Raw genomic sequence first — 17,196 nt, forward strand, 5'->3', positions numbered from 1 at the left:
CGTGGGGAGCGACAGTGCAGAGGAAGGCGTATCTGTTTGCACGAGCTGGTTTCTGTGTCACTGTGGGTCCAGCACCTGGTGGGGGGATGGTGTGAGGGCTTTTGTGACCAAGAGGCAGAGCTTCTGGTCCCACAGCACCAGGAGGCAGAAGTGGGGCGGGGACTCTGGCGCCCCCTTGTCGTGGGTGCTGTCCCGGAGCTGACCAGGATTTTATGCACAGACATTGAGTTTACTGCAGTCTTTAGGGGCTCATGATTAGAGGCTGTGGCCCCATTTTGTACCCTTTTTGGCCACCTGATGCCACCCCCAAGCAGCTCAGCCAGGAGGCCAGCGTGAACTCACGGGTCTTCCTGGCCGAGTCCTCGATGAAGAGCGAGGAGATGTCTTCATCCACACCCACTTCGTTCTTGGCGATGCAGGTGTACGCGCCCGTGTCCTCATACCGGACGCTGCCGATGTGGAGCTCACTCCCGTTGGCTACAGAAAGGACAGTGCTGGGGTGGCCCACTCTGCCAGACAGCCCCGGACCGGGCAGGGGCCACCAGTGTCCCTCATACGTGCCCAGGAGAGAAGGGCCCAGATGAAATTACCAAGGCTGACCTGGAAACTGAGGGACAGTTTCTTGTTATGGCTCCTAGAAAGTCCCCAAGAACTGTGGCAGCCCAGGTTTCGGGGAACCTGGGGAGATATCCATCATCTCCTAGCACACTGCACACCGAAGGGAAGCCTGCCTAGCTTCCATTGCTGGCGTGAGGGTCAGCGCGGGCTGGATGGGGACACTCTGCAGACACCTGGTGAGTTCTTACCCAAGAGGGAGAGCTGTTTGGACATCTGGGCCGAGACATCCATGCCGTTTTTCAGCCACGTGATTCTGGGCGTGGGAATGCCCTCTGCATGGCACCTCAGGCTGGCCGCCACCCCGGGCTCCTGGGCCTGCGTTTCTGGATAGACACGGATGACTGGCGGCACTGTGGGTGAGAACCAGTGCAGGTTAGAGACCTTGTGCTCGCGGCCCAGTCCCAACACTGTCCCAGAGCGGGAGCCAGCCGGTAACTGGGGCGTTCTCTTTTTCGCCAGCTTGCAGCCATCCTCTTTGGCAGCCCCTGGTCTGAAAGAAGGCTCTGTGATGCGCATGGCAAACAGTAAACATGTCAGGCGTCGCACCTGTAATTCATGGCTTCCGTCACTATTCTAAATATGATTGGAAAGACATCTAAATATTTAATGCCATTCAGCTGCTGCATGTAAAGAGTAACAGTCCTTGGAATTTATTTCTGAATGAATAAAACTCAGATATATTATTTCTGTCATTGGAGAACGGCTTAATTCCTTTAGGAAATGCTTCAAGAAGCACTTACGGGCACTGACAGGCAGGGTGCTGATTACATCACTACTCTGTTAAGTCCACTGACTTTCCAGTGGGTCATGGTTATCTATTCACCTCCCAAGCCCTGGAACCCAGGTGAAAGGCCAGGGAGGGACTCGGTCCAGGGCTGCAGCAGCTAAGCATGGGGCTGAGGGTGTGACGCAGCCCTGTGGCCTGCTCAGCAGGGGGAGGTGGGGCTGGGAACTCCCATGGTCCCCCAGACCTTCTCACACAGGCTGGCTGTGGGAGACACTCTTCCCCGGGGATCATCTGCCTGCTCTTAGCTCTGGGCCCAGGAAATAAAATCAACAGCATTTCTAGCAGCAGTGAGGGATTATAGGTGCATACATCTTACTCTTCGTATTCCCAAAAAGGATTTGTGGGAGTTTATGTCAATCTCCCACATGTTTTGGAGATGGGGGAGATGGATTCTTCCTCAGGGAGACAACCCTATGTCCCTAGGGGGATCTGGGAGTTTCCGTTGTCCAATATAAAAGGCATCCCAGGGCTTTAGGAGAGAGGATTTTCCTTGGGATCAGAGCACACAACAAAGTTATGCATCTGTAGGGACACAACGGCGCAGCGAGGTAGCAGGATTCCAGTGACCCATGCTTGGTTTGGCAGAGGGCAAGAGGAAGTCCACTGCCCCACTGGAGAAATAAACTACAATTCCTGTGATCAGTTCAGCTTGAGTTTCTAACCTTTCCTTGGCCAATCTGGGGGGCCAAAAATTGAGGGGCAAAGGTGAAATCCAAATGGACAACTGCCAAAGGCCACGATCTCGACCTCACACGGCCCACAGCTGTGCCAGTAACACGAGCTCAGAGTGCCCTGGCCCAGCAGCACAGAGACCCAAGAACAGGACTGTTTGGTCGCCTCCCTAGTCTCTCTTTGTTCCGTGTCGTCTGGGCAGAGCCTCGCGATGTGGCAGAAGGGCCTTGTCCCAGGCCTGGCCGGTGGGGACAGATGCGGAGAGCGGGGCTGAGCCCAGCTCACCCGAGGACTGCGTGGGACACAGATGGGCCTCTCCTTTCTCTACCTCCTCGCTTCAAAGAGGAAGAAAGAAACTGCCCTGCATCCCTGGGGACAGGCAGGAGCAGGGCTCTGGTTGAAAGGACAGAGTTAGGGCTGGCAAGTTATAATGGGGAGCACAGAGATGGTGCTTGGGCCCAGAAGCGCTGGCTGTTGGGTGACTGCAGAGGACAGAGAATAGGTGTGGGCAGGACTTGGGTGCCCCTAAGCCTGGGCCTTTACTAGATCACCTCCCTGCGAGCCTGCCTGGAAGCCCCAGCGTAAACCTGAAGGACGTACAAGAGCAACAGAGAATCGGAAATGGATGACTCAGAAAGCCAAGGAAGAGTAACTGGTAAGTAAATTTAAGAGCAGGGTGTTTACAAAAACCAGTAAATTTGCCAAATTCTGGTAAGTTTAATACATGAAATAGAGAAAGAGCACAGAGTGTTATTAAAAATGTGAGCCTACCGTATTCAATTATGGGTAATGAATGGGAAAATCTTAATGAAATGGATCATTTAAAAGGAAACTTCACTGCGGTATGGGCAGCACCCGACACCAGGCTGGCTTCTCAGAAGCACTGGCTGCACCGCATTGAATCGAGGGAGCTTTGCAAAATCCACGAGGCTCATGAGCGTGGCACTGAGCTCAGAGACCCCTCGGCCTGCATTTGGTATCAGAATACCTGGCAGCGTCTGACCAGGCAAAGCGCCCACCACTGCTATCACTTTCCGAGTTTCCTCCTCAGCTGCCCTGCTGCTGCTGGCACAGCGTTTTCCTTTCTAGATAAATTCAGAATTGTTCTGCCAAACCCCAACCCATTGACTTAAACTGGAATTAGATTAAACATATGGCTTAATTTGGCATATCATGTGTCTTAAAAGACTCCAAGAACCTCTCTCTCCAATTATTGGAGACTTTATGGCATCGGGAGGCTTTGTACCCTCTCTCACCCAGGTCCACTCTGGTTCCTGCCTGGTCACCTCTCATGTGTACAAGGGAGTTTTTAATTTTGTACATTTTGCTACCAAGTCCTTTACCGAACTAATTAACCCTTACCATTTCTTTGGCCTGTCACCTGATGGATATCCTCATAAAATACTGTTTTTCTCCATTCTTTTACTTTTTGTGCGGCTCACCTTTTGCCTTCTGCTGACAGCACCCTGCATACCCTCAGGGTCTAATACTGCCGCCTTTCGCTTCTCCTGTGTCCTCTTTCCTGACTTAACGTTTCCTCATCCCTAGAAGAAGGGTGCTGTTCTTTCTTTTTATAGAGATATTCTTCATTGCGAGAGGAGAATGCCATTTGGTTCCTATTTTATTGAGTTTTTTCCCCCCCAAGAAATGGATTTTAGATTTTTTTTCAGTGTCTAGTGAGAGAATCAAGTGGCTTTTCTTTTGACTGCCTTGGACTTTGGATATGATTAAAGATTTCCTAATAGCGGGGCTTTTCGGCTGAGGAAGGTGACAATACCCAAGTGCGCTGTGAGGATCGCTCCCAGGGGGAGCTTTGGGGGAACAGCGGCTGAGACCAGAGACAGCCTCCAATTCCCCCCAGCTCACACGGGAGAAACTTCCATTCTGGAAGCCTGCACCGCCTGCCTGTGTGTGGGCACAGGGTTTGTACAGGAAAATGGGAACCCGGGCGATGGGCCTTGGGTCTCCACAGCTGGCCTGTGGACTGGCACTGATGACCCGCCTGGGCCTCAGCCCTGATCTTTGACAGGAAGCATTTTCACCTGACTGCCGGCGCTGGCTTTCCTAGTTCCTGATACTCCTGGGCCTCCTCTTTCCTAACTCACTTTGCTAGCGTTTTGCTCATCTCCAGGCTGTGGAGGTTGGAGAGGTTGGAGTCCTGGGTCTCTGGCCGTCCTCTGACCTGCGTCCGCCCTCTGGTGACCTGACCCGCTGCGCTGCTCTGCAGTCTTACCTCCAGCTCAGATCTTACCGCAAACCCCAAACTTAGCAATCGAGCTGCCAGCACGACACCCCGAGGGTGTCCCTGCCAGAGACGCCCCATGTTCATAGTGTCCCTGAGGGCCCTGCTCTTTGTTTCCCACACTGGCTTCTCTGCTCCCCCATCTCAGTCACTAACTCCCCCTCTTCCGGTTGCTCAGACAGAACAATTAGGCTTGCCGTCCTCCTGCCTCAGCCTCTCACTGTGCTGGGATTACAGGTGTGCACCATCCTGACTGGCTGGTAAATTTTTTTTTAATCACTCCTCTTGGGGTGGCTTCTCGCCTCTGCTTAGAGGACGGAAGTGTTCTCTGGGTGACGTGAGGAGAGAGCCGCTGAGCGGGGAGGAACAGGCCAGGCTGGAACGAGCACCGACCCACCCTGCTAGCTATGGGCAGACCCGTGGCCTCTACGACGTTGCAGTCTGGAGCAGGCCTCTGCCCAGGCCAGGGAGGGGGCTGCTTGGGCCTCTGAAGCCCCCAGGGAACCTGCCAGGACAGGGCCAAGGACACAGCTCCCTCCCAGCCACACTGCAAGCATGCAGCGTTCCCTTTTGCTCCTAATCTGCCCTCTTCCTTTTGAGTTGATCTGAAATTAATACACCCAGGGCAAACACATTTATTTTTCTCTGACCTTTGCAGCATCTTCCAATGAAAACACAACACAAAGGCCTGCTCTCTTTGGGAAGCATCTATCATGGGCCGAGGTGAAAGGCAGTGTAAATATGTCCTTAAGTAAGAGGTGCAGCCACAGAAGAACCCAGCTGGAGTAATAAACAGATTTAGAGATTATCATGGTCTCCTAGGAATGAATCGCTACGTGTCTGAAGTATGGGGAGGTTGAGGTTATTTTTAATTTAATAGATTCATCATTTATGTCTGAAGTTCTTGCTCCTCCTACAAAAGAATGTGGGAGGTTTGCACAAAGTTATAAATCATGTCAGGGTTTGGGCTCATCTCCAGGGGCCTGGACTATGGGGAAGTTATACTAATAATCTGGGAGGAGAAGCTGTCTGAAAGGGTTCCCCTGGGCAGCCAGGTCGGGGAAGAGACATCCTGGAAGATGGTGGCCCAGGCTATGTGAGGGGCTAGGCCTTCCTACTCTGTGCTCTTTGTCCACCAAGTACTGTTCCAGGGAGCTGAATTAGTTAGAAATATTACAGGTGGGAAGATATGGCTGGGCCCTCGAAGAAGCCAGTGCAGAAGCCCAGATACCTTGCAACCTTGGAGGAGACAGACACCTCTGCTGGGGGCCAGCTCTCAAGACAAAAAGCAAAATAAATGCAACCACAAGCAAAGGATAAACATCAGGGATTGATACTCTAAATAGGTGTGGATCACCTTGAGGAAGCCAGGAGTCACCATCCCAGCCCCCTACAGGAAGTGTCACTGCTCTTTAAGCATGCCCACTTGCTACTAGACTCGCTTCCCCATCTGTGCCTGATTTGGTCAGTTTACCTGAACAGTTAACCTTATTGATTGACCAGAGTTCTGTCCCACCTCATGCCTGTCTGTCTTGCAAATTCCCATTTTTCTCCACCTGGGACCCGTCTTACCTCGTGGTTTTTGCTCTGTAGAAGTCCGTGGAAAAGACAGTCTTTGGCAACCCTCTCGGGACCCCTTCTGTCTCTCAGACAGAAGCTTTCTTTCTGTCAATAAATATACTCTGCTCTTCACCTCCGTTGTTCCTAAAATTCATTCTTCGAGGTTAGAGAACATGAACTTGTACAGGACATCTAGTAGGTTGGGAGTTTCACTCCCCTATATCACTACAATTAAATATGGCTTGAGATAAACCCCTAAACATCTGGGCTGCCCACCTCGGACTTTGCCTTGTATCTCACACCAGGCATTTCCTAAGCATTTTATCTATGTATATGTCATTCAGCTCCTAGGGCAAGAGATATGATTGTTAAGGTGCATTTCTTTATGCACTTGTTTACCCATTTGAGACTTCCATTAAGAAAACAGCAGCCCAGATGTCACCTGACCTGGGATGCAGGATTCCCTGGCTCATGGTTCCTGTCTTCAGCCTTGAGTCTGCTCTGTGCCTTGGGGGAAGTAACCTAGACCTGCCCTGCCCACGGGGCTGGCCTGATTCCTCTCTTGTCCCTCTCATCCCCCATTCTTGTCTTCCTTTTGACCAAGGAGAAAAGCTGGAGGGAGGGGACACAGTGACACTGTCTGCATAGCGGGGGCAGACAAGCAAGCCAGACAATCTGTTGGGCTGCAAGGAGACCAAGTGGACTCCACAGCACAGCCGGGTAAGGGAGTGAACATCATGGAAGCTGTTCCAGGTCATCTTCTGTGTTCCTGACTCAGGCCCAAGTGGAGGGCGACAAGGAGCGTTTTGAGCAGAAGAAAGCTACTGTTTTCTCACTCCTCTCCCAGGGCTCCTCGGCAAGGTGTGGGCCTCCCCCCCCCCCCCCCGAGCACCATGGTGCCCCCTCTACCCTCCAGCTCCCTCTGGCTGAAGGCTTCCTTCCCTAGCATGAGGCTGCAGCCTGCAAAGAGGCTCATGCCCGCTGCCTCCTGGAGCCTCTTGTGGTGACCCAGCCCCTTTCTGGGACTCAGCCCAGGACCTGCTGAGCCTTATGGGAGCTGGGGATAGCGAGCCATGTGGTCTCCGTCCTCAGTCCTGCCTGAGTCTCACTGCCACTAGCTTTTGGTCAGATTCTCACCAGGCAGCTGTTTCAGCCCAGGCCTGAGCTCTACACCGGGCACAGAGACAAAGGTGTCCCCATCCCAGAGCAGCCCACAAAGACTCGCCACCCCTGCATCCCACATCTGGATTCTCCAACAGCGACCCTGCAGTATCCCAACATGGTAGGCAGCAAGTCTTGTGTGATTTAGTCAAGCTCTTCCCAGTAGCTATGAACTGTGGGGGAGTCAGGGGAAAAACCACCTCATCTGTGAGCCCCAGGTCCCTGTCTGTAAGTCAGGGACAGCCCGAAGCAGCTCTGCAGGGAATGCTCCTTGCTTCTGTATCTTTCAGACCATCCTATTCTTAGCATCTTTACACACATGCACACGCACAGAGACATGCACACACATACTTCATTCTAAGTCCATTACAGCAAGCTGGCCTTCTATACTACTTTGAAAACCCCATCTTTTTCCAGGGTCATACCCTTGGGATGTGCCAACAGGCCCATTCAGCATGGGTGGTCCCACAGCTATTGGGTTTGAATGTCACATCAAGGACCTGGGCATCAGCCCGTCCAGGAACCTCATGGACTCCTGAAGCTACAGCTACCATAAGGGCTTGGCCCGGCCACTTGGGGCCACACACGGTGAAGCTGACTGCCATGCACAGATTTCCCACCGCACCTTTTTCCATTCTCTTGACAGCCCCTTTGGCTGGAGAAGTCTTTAAATCTCCTGGCAGTTAGGGAATGGATCTCAAGTGGCCTCTTTCTGGATTTCAGCCAGAAGGTTCTGCTCTTTGTCTAGATTGCCAGGGCTCCGGGCAGCCTTGCAGCCGAGCCTCAACAATGGCTGGACAGGTGCAGGGTGGTGGGGGTGTTAGCTGGGCCAGACAGACCTTTCCAGGACCAGCTCAGGAGTCTACATCTCAGCTGTTGGCAGGAGCCAGCGGTCTTTAAACCCCAAAACACACATGGTGCTTGGGAACCTTGTTCCAGACTCTGCACTGGGAGGAACTGGATCCATCCATGTCCTGAGCTCAGTTTCAGAATTCAAGGGGAACTGGGGGCAGAAGAGCCCTCCCAGCACTAGGGCCTTGCAGCTTGATTTATCAAGGAATTTAAGACTACAGAGTTTCTTCCAGAGGCTGGAGACAACTGTAGGGTCTCAGCTGTGAGCTATTCAGGCCCCTGTCCGCTTCCAGTTTGCTTTGGAGGAATTAAAGGAAACCCATGGCTCGAGTCCTCTCCTCCTGCCCTTGGCTCTTGCAAAGTGGGGGGCAGGATGGGGGAGGGGCTGGACCGGAAGTCTTGGCATCTCTGTCAATGGCACCTTCCCAGAATTCTCTGAGGCTCTGAGCCACCTGGAGGAAACCATGCGAAGTTGTTTGCAACCATCCATTGAGAGCATCATCAGCCTCAGCTCACCAGCTGGCCCTGGACCAGCCTTGCTGGAGGAGTCCCAGACGCTGCTGGCTGCACAGTAGCCTGGCCCCTGAACCCCAGCCTGGCTGGCTTGTCTGAGTGTATCATAACAAGGAGCCCTTGGGTTATGTCTGTGAAACCCAGATTCTTCACAAAGGCCGGCCAACAAGCACAGCCACGAAACCCAGAGGATTAATCCCTGCAGGGTCCCTGCTCAGGGGAAATGCTAATAAGATATGGCTTGGGGATGTGAAAGTAGGAAACATCCTCTAGGGTCCCTGCAGAGGTGAGGTGAGCTTGGGGATGTGCCTGGAAAACACAGGCTGTCACACTCATGGGAGGGATTACACTTGGGAGGGATTAATTCTTCCCACTCTCTGTCAGCACGGGGACCTGAGGATGAAGGAAAACCTTCCAAACCTGCTATGTCTGTCCTAGCTCAGCCTGATGGCACCCTGTGCTGACCCTGCCTATGGACCCTCCCTGTCCATATATTGCAACCCATTCTATAGGCGAGTTTCTAGGAAAAGTCACTTGCCGGGAATCACAAAACTAGCAGGAGTTATCTCGGAGCCAGAGGATGACTTGAGTCACAATAAGACCTGTCTCTATGGACCTGGCCACTGTGGACCCTAAACAAGCCATGTCTCCCCCACAGTTCTACAGCAGATCAGCACCCCAGGGAAGTTAGCACTGTCCAGCTGAATCCCTCCCTCCTGCCCCCCCAGAAGTTCTGAGCAGGCCGTGCATGCACCAGGGAATGATGTGGAGGCACCAGGTCAGCCCCAGATCCTGCGAGCCAGCTGGATTGGGGCTTCTAATCCGAGTTATTATAGCATGAGTTCCCAGTGCAGACCTCTGGGACTCAGAGTGACAAAGCATTAAATACAAGCGGGTACACTCACCTTGCCTGAAGGCGGCCCCCTGAGGCTCAGAGAGGGGACCAAGCCCAGGATACCACCCCTCCCGGTTGCATGAGGGATGTTCTGGTTCCAGGCCACCCGGAAGCAGTGGTGGAGCTGAGCCGATTTCTGCTCTGGTTGGAACTAGAGACCGGGCAGCTCCCCACACTATGTCACCTGCAGGGTGTGCGCTGCACTGTGGGGCTGTGGGGGCCTCGGCAGCTTAGCCTGACTTGTCTGCATTGCTCACCGCCCTTTTTGGGTCACCTGAGAAGACTTTGCATCAAGCCCAATGGGAAAACTAGTCCACAGCTCCAGCCCTTCCCGACAGCGGCATTTTGGGGGATGCTTTGGGGAGACAACATGCATGGAGCCATTTACTAACCATTCACCTGCAGGACGTGGGTCTGGAACAGCTGCTCGTGGCCTGAAGCGTGGCAGGTGTAATTGCCCATGTGGACGGTGGTCACCTTGGTGATGTACAGGGAGTCCTCTTCTCCGAAGTCCTGCATGGGCACAAGTGACAAGGAGATTGGCCTTTCAGTCCAGTAGGCTGGGAGGGACGGCAGCATATCTTGCTTTCCAGGAAAACAGAACTCTTGTACCTATGAGAGAGTTGCTTCCTGCCCACCCCTGTGCCCAGCCAGAGCGGCCTGCAGGGTCATCTCTCCTTACCCGGCCCTATAATTCATTTACCATCTTGATCACCGTCACCACCTCCCCCGCTATGCTCTCCCCAGCTTTAGCTAAAATAGCTCTGGTGCCCCTTCGGCTCCTTACGCTGCGTGCATCCTTCGTAGGGCCCTGCCCCCTGATAGGGAGCTCGGACTGTGGAGAGAGGGCGCAGAGCAGAGCGGAGTTGGCAAGCTTTAGTAAAGATCTACACAGGAAATACTTTCCGCTTTGTGAGTCGGATGACTTTTGTTACTACGGTGATGGCATGAAAGCAGCCCTAAGGATGCGCACGTTCTGAAGCATGGCTGCGTCCATGACACTGTTGGAAGGCAGTGAGGGGGGAAATCACGGGCTGTAGTCTGCCTAGCCACCGTGTGATCTCACTGGGACCCCCAAATTCTTCCAGGCAGCTTGTAGGGACCTGAGTAACCTAGGGAAGGGCAAACAAACAAGAAAAGAGAGCCAGAATGCCTGGGGTGTCTGTGGATCTCTTTGGGTAGTGCCCAGGAAGGGACAGACAGGAGCCACCAGCTGTGTCCTGCCCAAGGCCAGGGCCACCTGTGGGAGTGTCAGGATGGGAACCGCCTGGAATTCCAGGAGACCCCCGACGGGGTTTGGGTTTAGCTTCCAAACCTCTCTGAGGAAATGGCCCTCACACCGGAAGGTGAGGAAACAGCCTGTGTGTGATGGTCTGTGTGTGAGTGGGGTGGGAACCCCAGTGGCTGGGATTCAGCAGGACCATGGTTTGGTTTGGGACCTGCTATTCACTAAATCCCCTCTCCCTGCCTGCCCCACTCCCAGTCCCCCTGGGCTGGTGTTCGGCCTGTCCTCTGGGGACAGGTATGTGTGTTCATCTGCCTGATGGAATGTTGGGGGATCCTGCAGGAGAGTTCAGGAGGACACACTTTCTCATGATGTGTGTGTGTGTGTGTGTGTGTGTGTGTGTGTGTGTGTGCACGTGCGCGTGTTCTTTTTCCCGGTATTATTAAAAGAAAACACAAAACCTTTTGAACCCTGCAGCAAATCCTGAACCATCCCTCCTGCTACCCCTGGCCCTTTCTGGTTCCCTCTTCCACGGAGGCACTGCCATGGCAGGAGAGGAAGTCCAGCTACCATGCACCGGGCAGCCCTGAGGGTCCCTCACTAGCTCCTGCCCCTGACGCAATGCTGCTTGTACCACAGGCCCCTCCCCCCCATGACCACCACGGGTCCCCTTAGAAACGCTTTCTGGATAATTAGCTCAGCTGAGGGTGTAGAGGGTGGGAGGGGGAGGCACAGGGGCAGGGCAGAGGGAGGAGGGTGGGTGAGAGGCGCCTGCCCCTGCCCCTGGCTGTCAGCATCAGAGGCTGACACTCTGATGCCGACACTGTACTCCCAGGGGAGCACTGTGCTGGAGGGGCCGCCTGAACCTGCGATTGACTGGAGCATCACTCAGCTTAGAAGAACCCCATTCCTAACATTCCATGGAAACCTTGATAATAAAAATAAAGCAGCAGATAGCTGATTTGTCCTGTGTCATAACAAAGCCATTGAAGGCTCATACCTGAGCTGCTTATGAAAAGTTAATGGCCAGTCAGCGCCGGGATGACACATTTGTAGTCTAAGCAATTTCTGGTGTCAAAATCCAAGCCTGGAGGAAAATGTTGCTCAGGAGTTTGGGGTGGGGGTGGGAGAGGCATCCCGAGAAGCCTGGGAGGGGGTGCAATCCCCCTTCAGGTCACCGAGGAGCTCCCACACTACCAGTGCCAGTGCATTTGGACCCAGGGCAGATTCTGTCCCCAAAGGTGGCTTCAGGGAAGGAGACTTTTTTTCTTGTCAGTATCCCCAAGGGGTGCAGTGTAACAGCTATTTACACAGTGTTTACATTGTGTCAGGTAGCGTTAGTCACTAGAGATGGCTTGAAATATACAGGAGGATGCATGTAGGTGATATGCAAATTCTACACCATTTTATACAGAAGATTGGTGCATCTGGAATTTGGCAGCCCCTGCGGTCCTAGCCCATCCCTCGAGCATATCAAGGCATGACTGTATCACCTCCTTTAAAATCCCAGGAAGCCCCTGCAAACCCCGGGCCACATAGCAGAGCCAAACCAAACACCAGTCTCCACAGAGTGGGTCCGTAGGGCTCTCCCTGGGAATATATTCCAGTTCGAGTTTCCCGAACCACGTCTCCTGTGATTGCCTTGGGCACAGCCACTGTCTTTCTATCCCTGGGGGCCAGTGTGTGTGGGGGCTCAGAGAACCCCTCTCCTCCCCAAAAGGCCCGCATGGTCCTTTCTTTTGTCTTTTTGAGACAGGGTCTCACTGTGCAGTCAGGCTGACCTTGACTCACTTTGTAGCCCAGGCTGGTCTTGAACTTGCAAGGATCCTCCTGCCTCAGCCTTTCCAGTGCTGAGATTACAGGTGTGCTCCCCCACACCCAGCTAAGCAGATGGTTTTTTGGGTGCCTCCTTGTGCAGGCCACCCTCAGGCCTCAAACCAGGAGAAGCTGCAGGGGAATCTGGCCCAGCCCCTCAGCCACGCCCCTCCAATCCAGCCCGGGCTGAGCCTCCCACCCGCTGCCCCTTCCTTCCTGTGCCTGCCGGTCTGTCTTGCTCACTCCCTGAACTTCAAGTGGGCCTGAGTGTCACCCAGGCTCCGCTGGTGAGCAGCAGCCTCTCCCGGTCGCCTCTCCCACCTGTTGCACGGTCCTGGCCGAGGTGCGCCTCTTGGGTAGCTGTGTATGTGTGTGGGGTACATCGCCCATGGGAACAGCACGTTCTGCAGGGTGCCCGATGGCTTTTCTGTAAGCTCAGAGCCCATGGCGCAGGCTCTGGGGAGAACTTGACTGTAATAAATAAAATACTGTCCCTGGGCTAAAACAATAGGCATCATATAATTATAGAACGAAGTGCATATTGTTTTCTGGATGTGAATATTGGCTACAGAAATCAAATTTACCTCACTGGATGGGACAGAAGGACTTTAAAATTGATTTATAAGAGGCCACATAAAACCAAATCTGCAGTTCCTCCTCTTCTGAATGTTCTGTGAGATGTGTCTGAATGCTGCTATCAATGCTTGATTGCATCTCTGTAATTGTCTTTTTATGGATAGCTTTTCCCCCTCTGATGCATAGAAATGTATTAGAAAATCAAGGTTCCTTCCAGAAATAAACAGATGCCAGATTGGACTGTTCTTTGTATTGAGGCACATCCATTTTGGGGAAAGAGACAGTTTTACTTAAAGATATGGCTTCTGCCTTTTAAAATGCTATTTTCTAAGTATCTGCTTTTATTAAAGAAAGTAATTAAATGAGACATAAGTATTAAACAATAGCGGAGATGCCATGGGGATGCTGTCCTGGTGACCTGGAGCGTCAGGTATAAATAGCGTCTGGTATAAATAACTTGAAAATGAGCCATCCGTGCTGTGTCTGGTGACTGCCAAACATGAGGCCTCGGGGGTGAAATCAGAGCTCAGGCTGGCAATATTTTCCATGTTACAAGTTAAAGCTCAGAAACATTACTGTTGGTCTTTCCCAAACTTGCTCTTTCCAGGAGCATGCTCAGCTCTCTCCGGGGAAGAGAGAGCACAGGTGGGGTCTCTTCTGTCCCCCAAGATGTCTCTCACCCCAGCATCTCATCCGTGCAAACTTCTCATCCGCCATGAGTCCCTGAGATGAGTGGCACGGGGTATGCGGTGACAGAGACATCTACAGTCACACAAGCGCACACATCCACTGTCCAGACCACGATGCAGTCACACGCCTGCCTGATGAGCGCACAGACCCACGTGGGGAATGTGGCATGAACCTATGTGAGCCGGCACGTGTGTACCACACCCTGCCTCCCTATGCCAGCCACCTCACCCACACTGGCCTTCCTGTGCTGTCCACTATGCAAGGGTGTGTGGGGTCAGTCCTTTCGGTGAGGGCTGCTGTGGATACATGTGCACCAGGGTAGGGGTCAGAGGCATGGAAGCAGCCTCTGACAGAAAGCTACGGGCTGCTCCAGGATCTCAGGGTGGATGTGGGCACTGGTGGACTTGATGGCCACGGTCTACATGGATGTGTTTCATTTCTGTGTAGCTCCATCTGGTATCCAGTGAGCTGTGTGGTTTGTGCTGCACGACAGAAGCTCAAGTCCAGTTCACTGAGCGAACGGAGGTATGTTAGCTAGTATGCTGCCATGAGGGGTGCACAGCCATGAGAGAGGACAGACAAGTGTTAATCAGCATTGCTCCAAGGGAGGGCTGGCCTTGCCCCACTCCTGGAGGGGCTGCCTAGGCCCTCGCTTGGACCATCCTGGCTCCTGGGGGCTCTCAGTTCCTTGGGGTCCTGAGCTCATGCAGGATGCTCTGCCTTCTGAGGGCTGCAGACTAATGGCCCGGCACGTGATCAGGGAGTGCTGGGGCTCTGGGCAAAGGGCTGGGCAGGCTCTATTGGCTGGCAACACTTCGCACACAGCCACACCGACGCCAGGAAAGCAGTGTGTCCCTGACTCTCCTTGAGAGGCCGTCAGAAGTTCGGGGTCCTCCTGGACCCTGCTGGGTGGGCTTCTCCTCTTAGCTGATTTTAATCTGTGTCTTGCTCCACAAGAAACTGTAAACCGGAGTGTGACAGCTTTCGTGAGTTCTGTGACTCTATAGCAAATCGCTGACCCTGAGGGGGACTGGGCACCCCGACTCCCTGACTCCCAGCTGATGTTGGAACGAGGCGGGTTTGTATGTGCTGCTCTCCCTGCCTCACTGTCGTCTCTGCCCAGGATGCAAGTGTCCCCCGAGGGCCTGCATTCCAGACTGTCATGACGTAGGGGCAGCAGTTCATGACCCACTGAAGAACGGGGCTTTGGATCTTTGGGCAATCTCCTGGTAAACCCTGGGCATAGGAGGGAACACAGGCAGCAACCAGCTGAAGTCCTGGAGGCCTTTTAGCCCACCTGGGAAGCCTCTATCCCTCCTCCTGGAGACCCTCGGATCGGGAGACCCTGGAGAGGGAAGGGAGGTCTTACAAAGCAGACCAGCTCCTGGCTTCAGCCTGGGTCACACGCACATGGTGGATTACTATCCTTGGAACACTGCAGGGACAGTTTGGTTAATTTTCTTCCTCTAGCTCATATCTGGGACCACGAAGACTTCCTATCAGGCATTTTCTTCTGACTGGGTGTTTGAAGACGCTTATACATTACTAGAAGGAGACCAGGCGACAGCCGTGAAAACGGAAATGTTCTCTTCCGAGCACTTCCCTTACCAATGGATGCTGTGTCGTAAGCATGGTAAATACAGCATGTGGGCAGCGGACGGCTGAATATGAGTGTCCTTGCACAGGCTGGCGAAGGGGCACTGGACAGGGTGGGTACTTGGCTGGCTCTGGGGCTTCAGGTCTGCTCCTTATTCCTGGAAGGAACGGGCTCTGCCCGGAGGTAGCCGAGAGAGGAGCGGTCAACTCCCTCCACCACGGGCCTCTGGAGGCAGCAAAGAGGTCAGCTCAGGGAGGCAGAGGCTCTGCGGACAGTCATAGGCTCTGCATTCAAGTCTAGAAGCTAAACCAGAACCTTCCTGAGGTACCTCCACGTTAGAGACAGGGCTGGAAGTAGCCACTGGCCCCAAGTCAGGCCCTGAGGCCGAAAGGGCAAAGAAATGACCTAGAGAAAGCGACCCAGAAACCCCAGGCCAGATGAGCCAGTCGGGCAGAGCTACCTCTCAGATTCCACGGGTTGGTGCACCACGGTGCAGGAGTGCGTCTTCTAGATGGATCCAGACTAACACGATCTGTTTAAACACATTCAGAGCTCAGGGGCTCAGATGTTTAGAAAAACCAATGTCTTCCATCCAAGCTGGAGAGGACTGACCACACCCTGGAAAAGCTTCAAGCACAGTACTATCCAAGATTTTGAAACAAAACACTCTGGGCCATTTACTGAGATGATTTTAATTTGGAACTCACAACCACCGTGTATGGTGTTGCAAACACCCTTCCGTGGTAATCAACCCCTCTCATCTTTTTACAATGGCTTTGTGACTGGTTCGAATAAAGATAATAAAAATTAAATGAGTCAGGAGCTCATCAATCATTGTCTTTTGGTCTTTTTTAATAACTCATTTCCAAGGAAACACTTACACAGAGCATGTTCTTCATTAGAATTATTTGTTCCTGGCTTTTATACCACTTAGACGTGGGAAAAGTGAACCTTTTAACATACCCTTCAAACAGTGCCACAGACGCTTTCTTCTAATGGGCTTTGTGTTTCTGCCTTCATCACTGTACTCTGCCTGCTGACATTTGAAAGCCCCCAAAGTGAGATCCGGTTTAAAAAAAAACTAAAAACCACATACATAACAAAAAAGAGTGGTTCTTTCAAGTTGTTCCAAATATGCCAAGTGTATGGTGGGCTCTTTTTAAAAAAAATGAAAAATATGACAGACTACTGTTTTTTCTCCCTGAGAATATCCTGGGCAAACAATTCCACATGCTGGTCTTGGGGTCTGCCACGCCCCTTAATTACTGGAGCCACAGGCTCCATGAACTGAGAGCCCAGCTCGGCACCCTAACCCTCATGCCCAGTGGCATGCATGTGGCCCTGTGGCACTGCTGTGGCAAAGCCAGGCTCTAGGTGTTACAACCCAAGAGCCAGGAAGCCAGAGAGCGTGAGCCAGGAGGGCAGGCCGGTTGCAGAGTCCTGGGCACGCTCCACTCTCTGCTGAGGTGAGGACCCCACCTGCCTTGGGGTGCCCTGCTAAGGGCTGAGGACAGGTGAGCAATTGACCAGGATGGAACTGGGTGCTGCACACTGGAGCAGCTCAGTATTCACGATAAAAACACTGGTGGCCACACAAGCGGTGACTCAGCTGTCATCCACTCTCTGTGACTTTGGGAGTCTGCTTCTGTCCCTCTCCTGGGCAAGGGGCTGGACCTGTAAGGTCATAGGGGCAGTGAGGATGACAATTATGAAGCAGAAGGAGTTGGCGTGGGTGAGGAGGGACATGGGGATTGCTTTGGGGACTGGTGCTTGCTCTATCCTGAGAGGCTGCTGTGCTCTCTGGGTGGTTAGACACCCACAGAGCTGAGGCACCGAGCAGAGTGAGATGGCGCCCCCAGTCCAGCAGCGTGTAGGGGGTTCAGGGGCCAAGAAACACACCCCACCCACAATGCGCCCCACTCTAGCCCCAAAGATCATGTCTAGGTCCCCAGGAGATGGGGGCTGGTAGGGAAAGGTGTGGTATGGGTCAGAA

The 17,196-nt window shown here is 53.1% G+C and overlaps 1 protein-coding gene and 2 long non-coding RNA genes across 4 annotated transcripts in view; 2 read left to right on the top strand and 1 right to left on the bottom strand.

Moving 5' to 3' along the window:
• Positions 1 to 5,328, top strand: part of LOC134471583 (uncharacterized) — a 137,322-nt gene extending 131,994 nt beyond the window's left edge. Inside the window, exon 5 of the long non-coding RNA XR_010041044.1 lies at positions 4,978 to 5,328. This is a non-coding gene — a long non-coding RNA (uncharacterized LOC134471583). The remainder of the gene's footprint in view (positions 1 to 4,977) is intronic.
• Positions 1 to 17,196, bottom strand: part of Fstl4 (follistatin like 4) — a 368,201-nt gene that overhangs the window by 27,716 nt on the left and 323,289 nt on the right. For both annotated transcript variants that reach the window (XM_063230624.1, XM_063230623.1), the window contains exons 8-10: positions 9,693 to 9,813; positions 807 to 968; positions 343 to 477 (exon numbers count right to left, since the gene is read on the bottom strand). In XM_063230624.1, the coding sequence (XP_063086694.1) occupies positions 343 to 477; positions 807 to 968; positions 9,693 to 9,813 (418 nt within the window). The remainder of the gene's footprint in view (positions 1 to 342; positions 478 to 806; positions 969 to 9,692; positions 9,814 to 17,196) is intronic.
• LOC134471582 (uncharacterized) lies at positions 14,053 to 16,018 on the top strand. Its single transcript, XR_010041041.1, has 3 exons — positions 14,053 to 14,131; positions 15,077 to 15,239; positions 15,754 to 16,018. It is a non-coding gene; the product is annotated as an uncharacterized LOC134471582 (long non-coding RNA).

This window comes from Cavia porcellus, unplaced genomic scaffold (genome assembly GCF_034190915.1).
Source record: "Cavia porcellus strain 051 isolate PalLab524CR breed Dunkin Hartley unplaced genomic scaffold, mCavPor4.1 scaffold_19, whole genome shotgun sequence".
Lineage (NCBI taxonomy): Eukaryota > Metazoa > Chordata > Mammalia > Rodentia > Caviidae > Cavia > Cavia porcellus.